A 13,652-nucleotide genomic window follows, 5' to 3' on the forward strand; every position below is an offset into this window, starting at 1 on the left:
TCATGTGATGTAGATGCAATTAGGAAAAAAACAACGGTCTTAGCATGTGAGATGTAATTTCGAGTTGCTATGCTTGCATAATGCAGATTCAGTTAATATAACAAGATAGTGTTTTTTGGTAAATTTTCGTTTAGCAAGCGGCCAGACTTACACTTCCACACAATACTACCTAATCCTGAATACTAAACTGAAAGCTTGTTTAACTGAGTTAAGCACGAAGCCACTTGATATCGTAGACTATGAAACTGTGTTAAAGGAATATGAATTGTTTTTGGGCCTACTGAGCTTAAATTAAATTCCATCAAAATCCAAGGTTCCAGTATCCGGCACACATTGCTAATTGAAAAAAAAAAATTTTAGTGTGGGACACCAAAATTATGAATGATTTAGTACCACCTTGTTGATATGGTAACATCAATTCTCCACTTTACACCATGAAGCTTCATAAAACTTGGTATATCAGGCTTTGAAGTAGTTTTTAGATTTGTGATGTGCTCAGCTTGTTCCATTTTAAATCTGTAATTAGAAATGTCAAATCAGTACCATTAATCAATTGTTACCAGTCTTTTTGTGTTATTGGTTAATGGTGTCCTGGAATTTTATGTTTTACCCAAGCTGGATTAGTTCATCACAAACTAATTTTGGAATGAATAATTTTTCAGGAATTCGAAAAACTGCAAAAATTAGATTCAGCATTCCAGAGAAGAGCTCCTCCAAAAGTGTTAGAGGAAGGTATGATTCTTTCATGACATTCTCCCATTCACTGTTGCATATCTCTTCACCTTTCCAGTAACGAATTGAAACTATTACAAACATATATTTGGTTAAATATTTCTATTTAACATGTTTTTTGTAAGTGCATGGAAGCTGAAATTACAATCAATCAGGGTCTGGAGAACTACAGGGTCAACCATTTTCGACTGTAGTTGTTTGGATAGTTGCTCAACAGGTTTGGGAACCACCACAAACAATAAACTGGGTGATGCGTTCATTGTGTTGCTTACTGTTGTTAACATCAATTGAAAGGAAACGACAAATTTATAAGTTCATCCTCATGAATGGTAAGTATTAACGGTATTAACCATAAGCTAAGATATCCGATTTTTAATTTATGGTTTAGTTCAATAACAACAAGCAGACAAATTTTGACACCTCCTTCGATGGGCGTTGTCAAATTTTACGCATTGATTGAAGCCAAAGGGCATACTATTTCCTCCTAATGATCTTTTAGATGAAACATGGCAGTTGAATTCAAGGATGCATAAAAGGTAGTTCGTCGATTTTACCTCTAGGAGTGATTTGAAAAGCACCTGTCATAAAGATGGATCGAGTATTTGTGGGGTTAAATGTTGATATAAAACGGACGGATCGTAAGTGAAGTTCTATTTCAACTTGAGTGATGGCGTCCATAAGAAACTCAAATAATTATGTTGTTTTCTTGCCATACCAGGTCGAATTCATCCAGCTAAAATAAGTTGCTTGAATGCCTTAAATCGTACTGTAACAGTAGAATGGCTCGAGAATGGGGAAACTAAAGCTAAAGAGGTAAAAGAAATTAAAACATGTTACAAAAGTTAAAGAACCATCGAAATACTTTTCTTTTTTCCGTTTTTGTTTATTCTTTTACGTCTAGATTGAAATAGAAATTATACTTGCGCTTAATCCACATCTAATCGTGGGATCGTTGGATGGCACGCCGGCCACCAAGTCCACACCGAAAAACGTGGTTCGTATGTCGTATCCGCAAAGAATATATCGCACTTTTACTTTTCTGGCAATGCTGATATGTTTTGACACATCGCATTTTAAAATAGAAAATTTTCGAAATCCATATCCTTACCTCCTTACTAACAAACTGTCAAAATCTGTTATTGTTTTTCTGCGCCGTGATGTAAAAAATCCGTCTTTTTCCTTATTTAAAGTCTCGGAGGACAACGACAGGCTCGAAAAATGGAACTTCTTCAAATGTACGAGATTCTCATACTCCTCAAAGTAACGAAAATTATAAAAAATGAAAATTATCTGAAAGTATATTGATCTCATCTGGGACTCTTATGTAATAGATCCTATGAAATCAAGTAGTACTCCAAAATTATCAGTTATCCCATCACCTGGAGAACAGGGCACCCATTTGACTCCTGGATTACCTAATTTTCATATTAGAACCCAACCTTCCATGGCTAATGGTGACTAAATTTAGAAAAGTATCACTTGCTGATTGTAACTTCACTCATCATCCAAACACAATTTTAGCTCGACGTCGTACCAACCCTATCAAAGAAGTGGAGAGGTTAGAAAAAAACCGTGAAGAAAGAAAAATACGTAATGCAGAATCAAGAGAGGAAAAGAAAACATTGATGAAAAAAGATCCAGGAAATGTGAACTGGGAATTTTCAGCCATGATTAAGTAATGATTTGATTATTAAGTTCTTAGTTTAATCTATTTAAATATTTACTTACATTATCTATTTATTTATTTTGCATTTCTTTCTTTTTTTGTGTAAGTAATCAATTATTTTGGTTTGTTTTAGAGAATTCTGTGCATCATTAGATTATCATCCCATCAGAGATACAGACTTTCTTGATAGAGGCAATGCTGATCCCCAAATTACTGTTTGTGTACGTAAAAGACCCATGAACAAAAAAGAAGTTGATATAAAGGAGGTTGATATAGTTTCTGTGCCAGATAAGCAGAGGATTATACTTCATGAACCCAAATTAAAGGTAAATGGCAAATATTATCAAGTTGCATGCAAATAATTTCCCTTCTACTGACACCCTTTTAGGTTGATTTGACCAAATATTTAGAAAACCAGCAATTTCGTTTTGATTTTGCATTTGATGAAAATTGTAATAACGAAGTTGTCTATCACTGCACCGCACGACCGTTGGTCAGAACAATTTTCGAAGGAGGCATGGCGACTTGTTTTGCTTACGGGCAAACTGGGAGTGGAAAAACGCATACTATGGGGGGAGAGTTTCTTGTAATCACAATTCGAAAATACTATTGCTCCCTAATCTGAAGATTGTGATCTTATGTAATCGATTGCAGGGGAAAAATCAGAATTGTGGTAACGGAATTTATGTTTTGACCGCAACCGATGTTTTTAAAAAAATTCTACAGCCAAAATACCGTGATCTTCAACTTAAAGTGTCGGCATCGTTTTTCGAAATCTATTCGGGAAAAGTAAGTTTTATTACTATTATTTTATTTCTTTTTGTTTCTTTTTTTTTTTTCGTATATTTTTTTATTTATTTGTTATTTATTATTTTTAATTTATCTTTTTAATTTATCTTTTTAATTTATATTTTTAATTTATCTTTTTAATTTATCTTTTTATTTATCTTTTTATTTATCTTTTTATTTATCTTTTTATTTATCTTTTTATCTATCTTTTTATCTATCTTTTTATCTATCTTTTTATCTATCTTTTTATCTATCTTTTTATCCTTTTTTTGTGCGTTTTGAATTATGGTATACATATATATATCTTAACTAATGTTTAATTCCTAGGTTTTTGATCTATTGAATGGAAAAGCTAAGTTACGGGTATTGGAAGACGGAAAGCAACAGGTCCAAGTAGTGGGATTAAGTGAAAAAACCGTCGATTCCGTCGATCAGGTGCTGGATCTCATCCGCCATGGTAGTCGAATGAGGACTAGTGGACAAACAGCGGCAAATGCAAATTCTGTAATTCTGCATTTGGACCTCGAAACTGGCATTTTGTAACTCTTTCATTTTGTCATTCTAGTCCCGTTCTCATGCCGTCTTTCAAATAATTCTGCGTGCTGGGGCTGGTTCTCGTCTTCACGGAAAGTTTTCGCTCGTTGATCTTGCAGGAAACGAACGAGGAGCAGATACGAATTCTTCAGATAGACAGACTAGTTCGCTTTTTATTTTTACCAATATTTATTTTTCTTAGCGTAACAGATTTAATGAATTGTTTTGAATCAAATTCTAGGAATGGAGGGATCCGAAATTAATAAGTCTCTCTTGGCCTTGAAAGAATGTATCAGGGCCCTTGGACGACGGGGATCGCATCTTCCCTTCCGCGCTTCCAAGTTAACTCAAGTGTTAAAAGATTCTTTCGTAGGAGAGAAATCTAGAACTTGCATGGTAAATCGTAAGCGTACGGGTGTCTGTTAAATTTTCTTTGACTACCGTATTTCTTAGATCGCAATGATAAGTCCCGGGATGTCCTCCTGCGAGCATTCTCTTAATACACTCAGGTACGCTGATCGCGTGAAAGAGCTCGCTGTGGATTCCGGCGATCCTCGAGAAGATGAACCAAATCTGTTAAAGTCAAGCCCATCAGTCTCGGAACCTAATCTACAACTAATAACCGTTCGCACTAATTATAGAATTCTATAGCTTACAAATAACAAACTATATTTTCAGGAAGAGGAAGAAGAACTTTCGGCCGAATTGTATTCCTTCCATGAAGCGGCATTTAGATTGCAAGAAATGGAGGAAGATGTGGTTGAAGGCCATCGTAATTTGCTTGAAAATTTTCCGAAATGGCATCAAACGGTTGCCAAGTTAATTGAACTTCCCGATCAAATCGATTTTGACCTTGAAGGTTTGTCAAAGAATACCAAAAGAATATGGTGTGTTACTGTAATCCATAACGATTTTGCAGCGTACGTTTTGAGGATGTCTACTGTATTGGCCGAATTTGAAGACGACATTTCGTCTGTAAAAACAAAATTTACCCAAGCTCGTAAAGAGTTAGGAATAGACGATGTAGATAATCATCGACCAAAGATGCTTCACCACCCGAGGTCACTGGCATACAATGGAAATCAGTTACGAGAAGCGGAACGTTGCGAATGATAGTCCATCCTTGTGCCCCCAACTTGTGTTGCCAAAATCAACATCAATGTCTCTCACTACAAGTCAAAGTTCTTTCGCAAAAAGTTAGTTTTTATTATAACATGTTTTCTGCCATATCAGTACCACATGTCATCGTTGCCACCAACTTTAATGTGCTTTGTTAAAGGCGAGAGTTAGGAGCGATTTTAATGCCAATAAAATTCTGGTCTTCATATAAAAGTAAAATACAAAATTGAAATTTACGCTTGTAAAATTAATTTTCAAAAATATAGAGCAAAATTTCACATCAACTAAAATTCACAATTTCATTGGCCTAAACATTAAGTTGTGGAATTCTTATAGAAAACAGAACAAGCTGAATCTTCATGTTCGAATGTAACAAGGATTGTCCGGAACTTGTCAATGAGGTGTAGAAGGTTCGACCTACGAACATTTTCTAGGTACATGATTTCTTCTAGATGATGTTTACCGCGAAAATACTTACACAATCTATTTTTTAAATAGCCTTAGTTAGTCTAAAAAAAATTTTTTTTACTTATTTTGTGTTTAAATTACCTGGCAAAAAGGTCCATATCTTCGGAATTTGCAGCAGCGTCAACTTGAAGGACGGCCTCCCTCTCCGCATTACTCAGTGACGCTAAATGGATAGTTGACCACGTAGCTTTACTACCAATACTCTTATGTGAGGGTGGACTGGATAACGCCTCATCACTGACTACGGAGGCCATATCGCTATCGCTTGGCATTCTAATTAAACTGGATCCTGCATTCAGTTCATCTGGAGTTGATTGGCGACTTGCAAATGTCACCCGCGTCTAAGATTGGGTACAATAGTTGAAGCCCGATTAGCAATTGAAACAAACAAACTTATACGAATTCAAGACGCTACCGTTTTGGCACTTCGAAACGAGCCTCTGTTAAATAATCTCGGATGCATATCGTCGACAACTATTTGTACGTAGGTGTGCAGTTGTATTAGTAAATGGTGTTGCAGCATCCAAATGATAATTTGAATCTCTTCCGATTCTTGCTCTGATGTGGCTAGTGGATTTCTTCTCTGGCTCAGTGACACGGGGACCGAAAATTCGGACATAATTTGAATTAAACAAGTGCTAGTAAATGTTTCCGAAAAGACATCAGCTAGTTTTGATTGTGGTGAGGTGTTGGCGCTGCCCGCAAGGACGTACACATTGCTATCACAAAGTGGATAAATAATGGTTGCATGACCGAAATACAGCATGTGGCCCACGAGTTGAAAGACGTGCGATAGTGTCAAATCGGCATCGGCTGCCAAGGTTTGTAAACTTTTTAGGGGATTTGCGAGATTTATCAGTCGCTTCAATGCTGGCGACGAATCAAGAGGTAAATTGTTAATAACTTTTTCTTTGTCTCCAAGCAACAATATGGCATGGTACGGTCTCAATGCTTCCATACAGGCATGGATGTCAGCCGGCTCGATTACAAGCCCAGGATCAAGAAGATTATAGATTTTTTGCGGTAAGCAGCAGCTGACCAGGATCCATCGGTTAATCCGCAAATGTATCTTCCCAGAAGTTTGTAAATCCTCGTAAACACGTCGCAAGTCACGCGCAAGCTGACTTCGCTGTAAAATTAAGTGATATGGCACGTCTAAAGGATCGTCGGGTAAATCGGATGACACCTCATCTTGGGTAGATGTCATCAGTTTGGCTTCTTCACTCAAATATGCCACCCTACGTTCTTCATGCCAAAGGGCTGCGGCTATTCTCTTGCTAACTTCATGATAGCAATCCACTATTGCATGACTTGCAGAGGCCTAGATCTCAAAGAACAGCATCTGTATAGTAATCCAAATTACATAATCATAATTTTCAATGGACTTTATTACCTTAAGTGCAAATACCACATTGAAAGACAAAATAGATTCTTGATTGGAAGTAGAACATTTTCCTTCCCCCTGGTGGTAAACAAGAAGGGGATGACCAACAAAACGAATGTCATTGATTTTTATTTCGAACTTCTTTCCACATAGTTCTGATTTCACAGCAAACAAATTTGATAAAACCTGAGATATTTCTATATGGTTAACAAATTCTTCATACAAGAGAAAGTTTGTGGTAACAATGCTTACTTTGCTGGGGAAGCTGTGAACACTTCCACTGATTGTACTAGAATATGCTTTATTTGTTTTAGGCATATCTTCAGCACTGCCCTGACTGTATGGAGTTTGTAGTTGCTCTGCATGATGCAAAGACAAAAAAATTTTGAAAAAAATTCTTCAGCTATGATGCGAATCAAAATAACCCACTTGTGCGTGTTCGCTTTGAGTAGTTAGGTGTGATTTGCGTTTCATAAGGAAAGCGAAACAGTAGACGATCTCCTTTGCTACCATTTTCAACTACATTCATAGGATAAAGAATCCATTATTGCGATGTTATCAATTTTTAACTTAAACTTGAAGATTTACCCAATATAACCGCTAAAGGGTTTATATCCATTGCTTACTAAGACACTTGACCAGAATGCGCGCCTTAACAGAGAACAAACATCACACAGAACTGATTGTAACAACATATCATAATTAATTAAACGTCGTCTGTCTTTTGACAACCAAACAACCCCATCTAGGTACGAAATGAAGTGTTTTGAATATAAATTTAATCCGTAGTAGGGAACTACGAACTAGGGAACAAATGCATGAAATGAAATCCGAATAAAAACATTTTAAGGTCGTTGGTACAGATCATGCCAAGTGTTTCTTTTTCGTCCATTATGGTTGAATTACCCTATACCCATACCCGTAGCAAGGTATAGAATAGAACAATAGAATGCTATTATACCATGCCCGTAGAGTAAAATATTTGTGATTTCCTTAGAGAATAAAGGGCAGTCTTTCCAGCCTCTGTCGGCAAAGGTAGTTCCACCGTAAAACATTGTTACCTATACTAGGTTTATTTAAAGAAAAAACAAACAATTTAATTATTTAGCTTTGACATGGATAGTTCCATTGGTGTTGTAAAAAGGTATCCACTTTAAAGTAATAGGTAAACCTGGGCTTTTAATTTTTGCTCTTAATGTATTCAAATTTCACTAATTTATATTGACTACATAAAGTTAACCATTGGAATCCAACTCATCAAGTCTTTTCCTGATTGCTACTGTGTCCACTCCTGGATTATTGTACTTCAATGCCAGTTCCAGTTGTTTTCTTTCCATGCCATCAACTCTTCCGTACAAAGTTTTACCAAGTTCTTTATCAACATCATTTTCTTCTCTCAGGACACAATACCATAGCAATATGGCTGCAATGCTAGCTGAAATGACAAAGGGCTGATACCATGGTGAATCATCAGAAATATTTCGCCCACTAAATGAATCCTTAGCAGACCACTTAGCAGCCTTTGACTTTGAAAAGCTCAACGGTACATTGGGATCTTCCGGCGGCTTATTGGTTTTGTCAGAAACAGATTGCATAACAGTCCTGAGGTAAATAAAAATAATTGTCAAATGTGTTAACAAATTTATTCTTTCAAAGCTTGATTACCTCCTTTTCTGATTTCTGATTTCAATTTCTTTCGTTCTTAAACAGACGAATCTTCTAATATTTCTTATGGCCAACATATTTACACGAAACTAATCGTGTTTTGCAACTGAACAGAAACTACCTACAACTGAAACTCAATCAACTGAAAGTCTGGAGCCTACTTCTGTCTCTGACACATAGATGGCGAAAATGGGCTTCTGAGGCTGAAGAACACTTATCATATACAATGTTTAGTATCATGATACCTTTGTAAAAACAAAGCTTCATTCAATTATCTTTTTATTAACAATCTACAATAATTCATTCATATAGCTGAAACTGCCAAAATCACTTTTCTTCAAATTTGCCATTGTAGAAAGGCAGATATTGTAACACAAGCTTCCAGTCGGTGAAGTACAAGCCAAGAGCTGCAGCAGCTGCTCCGTAGCCAGTGGCCGATGGAATCCTGTTTTCCCAAAAAAAACACACTTAACACAACATTCAACATAAATTAACATTATGTTAAGGGACCTACATGGCTTTAAGAGCATGTACAGTAAGTCGTGGTCCACTAGGCCCATGACCTCCTGATGCTAGGCGGCGGCTTTGGATGATTGCACTTCTGATGGAAAGCATGTCTATAGAAATACAGTTACCGAAATCTTTCAAAATTAGTTCGTGCTGGATGAGATACTAAAAATTGTAATAGCAGATCTGTAAAACGTGCATTACCTGCTTGTTGGTGAGAGACTGTAACAAGATATCCCTTTCGTCTGATAGGTAAAGAAGAAAGCAAAATGGCGGCTACGCTACAGCAATACAAAATTTAATAAAAGGAAATTTTAAAAAATTCGTAAAACGTCATGAAAACGTTGTCAATATCAGAGAAAAAGGAAATGAAAGATCTTACATTGTTTTTAAGATTATTTGGTTTTCTGAGCTGTTGTTTCAAGCTCTCTTTCTAACTTAGCTTTTTTTCTATATGCTAAAATTTCTGGGTCTGTGTTCAAGTAATTCTGTATGCTCGGTCCCCAAATATAGGATCCAGAGGCTGCACCAAGGAGAAGTACAAGTCCAGCACCAATTGGACCAAATGAACCTCTAGGTTTACGAATCAGCATATTAACTTGTGCAAATAAACTGTGACGGAAATGTCTGCTAAGACAGCACTTGTTAAATTCGACTTTTTGCTTTGGAAGTTGGTGGCAGACTTGAGTTAAGTAATAAGGAAAAACTACAAAATTTTGATACTAGATGGCAGGCTTTTATAGGAACCTGCAAACTCAATAGACCAAGATCGGATGCTGAGTTGCCAAGGCTGAATTCCGACCTGGGGTATTTTTCCTCTCGGGCCCTATAGGAGGGAAATGAAAAATAATATATTTAATTAAGTTGTATTTAGTTTTATTACAAAGTCTTTTGGAATCGTGTACTATACCTCTGTGCTGATATAATACACAAAATTTTATCTCCAAAAAAGCTGTTATTTTTCCAGGAAACTTTTTGAAAGGTACTTGTTTACCTTTCCACAACACCCCCCCCCCCCTCCCCGTATTACAACTGTAGAACAAGAAGCAGACGTTTTTCTAAGTAAATTTCTTTTTCCTTATGAATAAATCCTTTAGCATAATCAGATAACTTAAAAAGACTAATTGTGTCAAATAACTCATTACTGACATCACAAACTACACTACTCATGACATAAAAAACGAAAACAGTTTGACACTACAGTCACTAGTCACAGTCAATCACTTTACGTCTGCTACGGTATATTGTAAACAAGTACCTTTCAAAAAGTTTCCTGGAAAAATAACAGCTTTTTTGGAGATAAAATTTTGTGTATTATATCAGCACAGAGGTATAGTACACGATTCCAAAAGATTTTGTAATAAAACTAACTACAACTTAATTAAATATATTATTTTTCATTTCCCTCCTATAGGGCCCGAGAGGAAAAATACCCCAGGTCGGAATTCAGCCTTGGCAACTCAGCATCCGATCTTGGTCTATTGCACTTTACACGCACACTGCGACGTCTGTATTTTTATTTTAACTCAAGGGCTCTCGGTGTTCGCGCAGTTCCCGATAGGGTTAAGCGAAAAAATGTCTGAAGAAAAATCAGTGCCTATTTCTGTATTTTTGACACGGTACTTTACGAATTACAATAGAATTTGTTTCATGATGGTTCTCACCAACAATTCTGGTTTCCTATAAAATAAATTCAGCACCAATCAAACGTTGTTGCACAAAATGAAGGTACCAAATTTTAATGACAATTCTGGTATCCTATAAAACAAATATAAAACTATTCAAAAATTGTTGAACAAAATGAAGGTACCAAATTTAAATGAAATAATTGCTTTCTTCATTTTTCAAGCCAAACGCCACCTAGCAGCAGAAAATCAAGCCTTTTTTAAAAAAGCATCGCCATCTAACGACAGGCAAAAGCCTAAATTGAATTTAATTTTATTTCCTGCGTAACTAACGACCAAAAAAATCGCAAAAACATGACCAGTCAGCCGTTATCTCAGTTTTGCAAAAACGTCAGTAAGGGAGCGGCAGCACGACAAATGAGAAAACGTATAACACGTATCTGAACTACCCTCAAACCTGTGTTAAAATCCCTATTACAGCAAACGCCATCTATTGAGAAAAATATCGGAAAAATCGGCATCGGTGGTGTAGTACGGTGTAGTAGTACACATGAGGTCATTTTGATAGAATCCCTATCGGGAAATTAAAAAAAAAATTATACAAAATTCGAATAAAAAATTTATACAAAAATCGAATAATATGGACAAACCGTTTTTGCACATTAATAGTACCATAGTATCGCCTCATGTTATTTGTCATTTGGATAAAGTTATAGAAGACATGTAAGTATTCGCCCAGTCTTTCCATTTGATATATTATGTATGCCAGTATAGAAAGACGAAAACGAAGAATTCCGTTTAATTTCCAATCACCTTATTCTAGTGCAGTGCAGCATAAAAAAACTGAGTAATACTATTAGTAATAGTTTTGCTTCTTGCATCGTAAGCCAATCGTCCTAAAGAAACGTGATTGTATCAAAACAAGTTGGAAAATTCAGCCATCAAAACAAAGATCAAAACTCCAATCGTACTATTAAACGTTAAGGATGCATAAATTATTTTAGATCAAACAGCCACTAACGTTTAATGACGCATCATGCACCGGTGTTGCTTGATTGGCTTCAAAGAGATCATCTTCAACGTGCGTTTATATATATGTGATAAAAGCAAAGCAATTTGACATCCGGCAACAAATGTAGATTTAAAAAAACCTAAACGTGCAGTTCCCATTTCGTATCATCATCTTATTTTAAAAATAAAAAAATTTTAAACTTGATTTTTCTGCCTATCATGAAATCGCATGAAATGTTATACAGCTTTGTGTACGTCAGTGTTTGAAAACAATTCTTAAATTAAAAAGCAGTCTTTTTAACCTGGAGAAGTTAAAAGGAAGGGAGCAAATTAGTCGTACCGAAATTCTGAATATACTACATGGCTTTACCATTACTGTCCTTTGGTTGGCTGGAAGATGTGATGCCACCTGCACATCTTATTTAAATAACGGCTTTCGGCTTGTTAGCAACGACTCAGTGCTCGGTGGACATTTGCGCTCTATGTTGGCAAACACAAACTACAGTAGACAAACATAAAATTCTAATATGATACTTGTGTAAATTCAATCTGTTACCGCCAGAGGTTGTTATTTGTTCAGTCTGTAACCTCAAGGCCATAGTCAACCACGGTAAAATATTGCCAACGATGAGGGGACATAGAATTCTGTTCATTAATTCAAAGGAAGAAGAACTCGGCGATGTGCAGTATGCGTCAACTAAGAAAGAGGACAAAATGTCGTAACACATTGCAGTATGAATGATGGGGAAAGCTTACTTTCTTGTCACCAAATTGTTGTAAAAAAAAGTTAAGTCGCTTTGTGCGAATGTTTTAGCAATGTCCTTGTTGGGTTTAGGAGAAACGATGGTTACAATACATTTGTTTTCATTGCTTGTAGCTTGGCCATTTGTTGGGCCTTCATTATCGGTTGACGAATTTACCCGGTATTTGTTTTACGGTGCGAGACGCCCGAGTTTCTTTATCTGTAAAAAAACGGAAAACCCTCCATGTCTATTGTATATTGACTCTTGATGACGCTAGAGTTCCTCCAGAATGGTCAGACATGCCGCATCGAACAAACACAGGAGAGGAAAACAAGAGCGAATAGATTTGACCAAACAAAATACACAAAAACTAGGTGAATCAAAAGATAAGAGGTTCTTTTTTAAAGGCTATAATGTTGACTAAGAAGGGACGTTAACATTCAAGTTCATGACTTTTTGTCTTTTTTCTGAACGGTTGGCTCTTTTCCGATTCCCTGCAAGAAGAGTAGCAATGGTGATGGAGAGAAATGTAGTGAATCGCCGTCCTGACAAACATCCGACTACGTCCTCGGCATGTCTTAGACCTCAGTGTGAAGTTACTTATCTAATCTTTCGGAACTGTTTTGAAGATTTACTGGTATATCCCCACGTCGGTTTTTACTCGTAGAAAACTCAGAAATGCCGATGCGTTTTTGCCGCTTTTCGTTTTTACTATCCTTCATTCTGGTAGGCCTTCATTGGAAATCAACCTCGAATGCAAACTGTTGAACTCGGTTATGTAGAGTTTCAACATACATGAACCTTATCGACTTACGTACCTCGTCAACCTTATCGTTCCATGGCCAAATTTTGACCAATCCAAGCAGGAGGTTCATGTCGGTTCTGGTTTCGTTTTGTGGTTCAATTGTTTACCCTGCAAACTGGACATTTTGGAATTCTAGCTTACGTCACGTGTCTTTAATATATGTACGTTTGACATGAATATTCATTTGATACCATAGAATGACAGCCTTTGATGTAAGAACATGAGAGGATAACTTCATGTATTAAATACCTGTGGGCTGTACAACCAATTCAGGTCGGATTACGAGACTCGATGTCGTGTTAAAACAACAACAACAAAAATCGTCCGTGAAAACATTCCGGCCGTTAAAAGTGTTTTAATATTAAACGTACATAATCTCCTGGTATAGGTGTAATTGCTTTATAAAGATGGTCATGCTGTGCGTGTCCGTAACTGATGAAAATGACGGTCTCGTGATTCTTGGCCAAATGGTGTCAAGTGACAGGTGAACATCAAAGAGGACGAGCCGACAGGCAAACCTCAAGGCAAAGCCTCGACAATGGCTCATTCTGATTGCTAATAAGTTGCGTCGAGATGGCTCTAAGTTATAATCAAAGCTAAAACA

General features: G+C 36.5%; 4 protein-coding genes and 2 long non-coding RNA genes across 7 annotated transcripts; 2 read left to right on the plus strand and 4 right to left on the minus strand.

Annotated features, from left to right (window-relative positions):
- Positions 1-39: 39 nt before the first annotated feature.
- Positions 40-1,216, minus strand: LOC116917629. 2 transcript variants are annotated; one of them, XM_032923177.2, is made up of 5 exons: positions 1,083-1,216; positions 878-1,003; positions 611-803; positions 397-516; positions 40-336 (listed from the first exon to the last, which is right to left on the minus strand). In XM_032923177.2, exons 2-5 carry the CDS (start codon positions 990-992, stop codon positions 183-185), a joined length of 582 nt encoding a protein of 193 aa, XP_032779068.2. In that variant the 5' UTR covers positions 993-1,003; positions 1,083-1,216; the 3' UTR covers positions 40-182. The 2 variants fall into 2 exon arrangements, with proteins under 2 accessions (XP_032779068.2, XP_032779067.2); XM_032923176.2 differs by having other exon boundaries at positions 878-1,104.
- On the plus strand, positions 1,214-5,076 carry LOC116917626 (kinesin-like protein KIF2A). Its single transcript, XM_032923172.2, has 15 exons — positions 1,214-1,370; positions 1,451-1,545; positions 1,634-1,726; positions 1,923-1,992; positions 2,064-2,186; positions 2,254-2,407; positions 2,532-2,724; positions 2,787-2,984; positions 3,053-3,187; positions 3,515-3,691; positions 3,753-3,885; positions 3,963-4,117; positions 4,175-4,345; positions 4,400-4,580; positions 4,641-5,076. The coding sequence occupies exons 1-15, from the start codon at positions 1,322-1,324 to the stop codon at positions 4,832-4,834; spliced, it is 2,121 nt and encodes a 706-aa protein (XP_032779063.2). The 5' UTR covers positions 1,214-1,321; the 3' UTR covers positions 4,835-5,076.
- LOC116917627 (GATOR complex protein NPRL3) lies at positions 4,904-7,422 on the minus strand. Its single transcript, XM_032923173.2, has 7 exons — positions 7,281-7,422; positions 7,122-7,211; positions 6,945-7,051; positions 6,702-6,878; positions 5,724-6,629; positions 5,390-5,649; positions 4,904-5,323 (listed from the first exon to the last, which is right to left on the minus strand). Exons 1-7 carry the CDS (start codon positions 7,309-7,311, stop codon positions 5,155-5,157), a joined length of 1,740 nt encoding a protein of 579 aa, XP_032779064.2. The 5' UTR covers positions 7,312-7,422; the 3' UTR covers positions 4,904-5,154.
- A 62-nt stretch (positions 7,423-7,484) lies between these two features.
- Positions 7,485-8,169, plus strand: LOC116917631. Its single transcript, XR_004391223.2, has 2 exons — positions 7,485-7,621; positions 7,690-8,169. It is a non-coding gene; the product is annotated as an uncharacterized LOC116917631 (long non-coding RNA).
- Positions 7,870-8,520, minus strand: LOC116917630. The gene is made up of 2 exons (XM_032923178.2): positions 8,358-8,520; positions 7,870-8,294 (listed from the first exon to the last, which is right to left on the minus strand). The coding sequence occupies exons 1-2, from the start codon at positions 8,432-8,434 to the stop codon at positions 7,928-7,930; spliced, it is 444 nt and encodes a 147-aa protein (XP_032779069.1). The 5' UTR covers positions 8,435-8,520; the 3' UTR covers positions 7,870-7,927.
- A 542-nt stretch (positions 8,521-9,062) lies between these two features.
- On the minus strand, positions 9,063-9,789 carry LOC123470231. The gene is made up of 3 exons (XR_006643871.1): positions 9,775-9,789; positions 9,247-9,690; positions 9,063-9,145 (listed from the first exon to the last, which is right to left on the minus strand). It is a non-coding gene; the product is annotated as an uncharacterized LOC123470231 (long non-coding RNA).
- Between the last annotated feature and the right edge of the window lie 3,863 nt (positions 9,790-13,652).

This window comes from Daphnia magna, linkage group LG2, assembly GCF_020631705.1.
Source record: "Daphnia magna isolate NIES linkage group LG2, ASM2063170v1.1, whole genome shotgun sequence".
NCBI lineage: Eukaryota > Metazoa > Arthropoda > Branchiopoda > Diplostraca > Daphniidae > Daphnia > Daphnia magna.

Coding starts and splice junctions, on each gene's coding strand:
- LOC116917629 (XM_032923176.2), bottom strand. CDS start 1,016: ATGTTAACAACAGTAAGCAACACAATGAACGCATCACCCAGTTTATTG. Junction 804..877: donor TCTCCAGACCCTGATTGATT/GTAATTTCAGCT, acceptor TGTTTGTAATAG/TTTCAATTCGTTACTGGAAA. Junction 337..396: donor GATGTTACCATATCAACAAG/GTGGTACTAAAT, acceptor TTTTTCAATTAG/CAATGTGTGCCGGATACTGG.
- LOC116917626 (XM_032923172.2), top strand. CDS start 1,322: ATGGATCGAGTATTTGTGGGGTTAAATGTTGATATAAAACGGACGGAT. Junction 1,546..1,633: donor GGGAAACTAAAGCTAAAGAG/GTAAAAGAAATT, acceptor TTTTACGTCTAG/ATTGAAATAGAAATTATACT. Junction 1,727..1,922: donor AGTCCACACCGAAAAACGTG/GTTCGTATGTCG, acceptor CCTTATTTAAAG/TCTCGGAGGACAACGACAGG.
- LOC116917627 (XM_032923173.2), bottom strand. CDS start 7,311: ATGGATATAAACCCTTTAGCGGTTATATTGG. Junction 6,879..6,944: donor TTCACAGCTTCCCCAGCAAA/GTAAGCATTGTT, acceptor GAAATATCTCAG/GTTTTATCAAATTTGTTTGC. Junction 5,650..5,723: donor CGTTTCGAAGTGCCAAAACG/GTAGCGTCTTGA, acceptor ACCCAATCTTAG/ACGCGGGTGACATTTGCAAG.
- LOC116917630 (XM_032923178.2), bottom strand. CDS start 8,434: ATGTTGGCCATAAGAAATATTAGAAGATTCGTCTGTTTAAGAACGAAA. Junction 8,295..8,357: donor ATCAGAAATCAGAAAAGGAG/GTAATCAAGCTT, acceptor TATTTACCTCAG/GACTGTTATGCAATCTGTTT.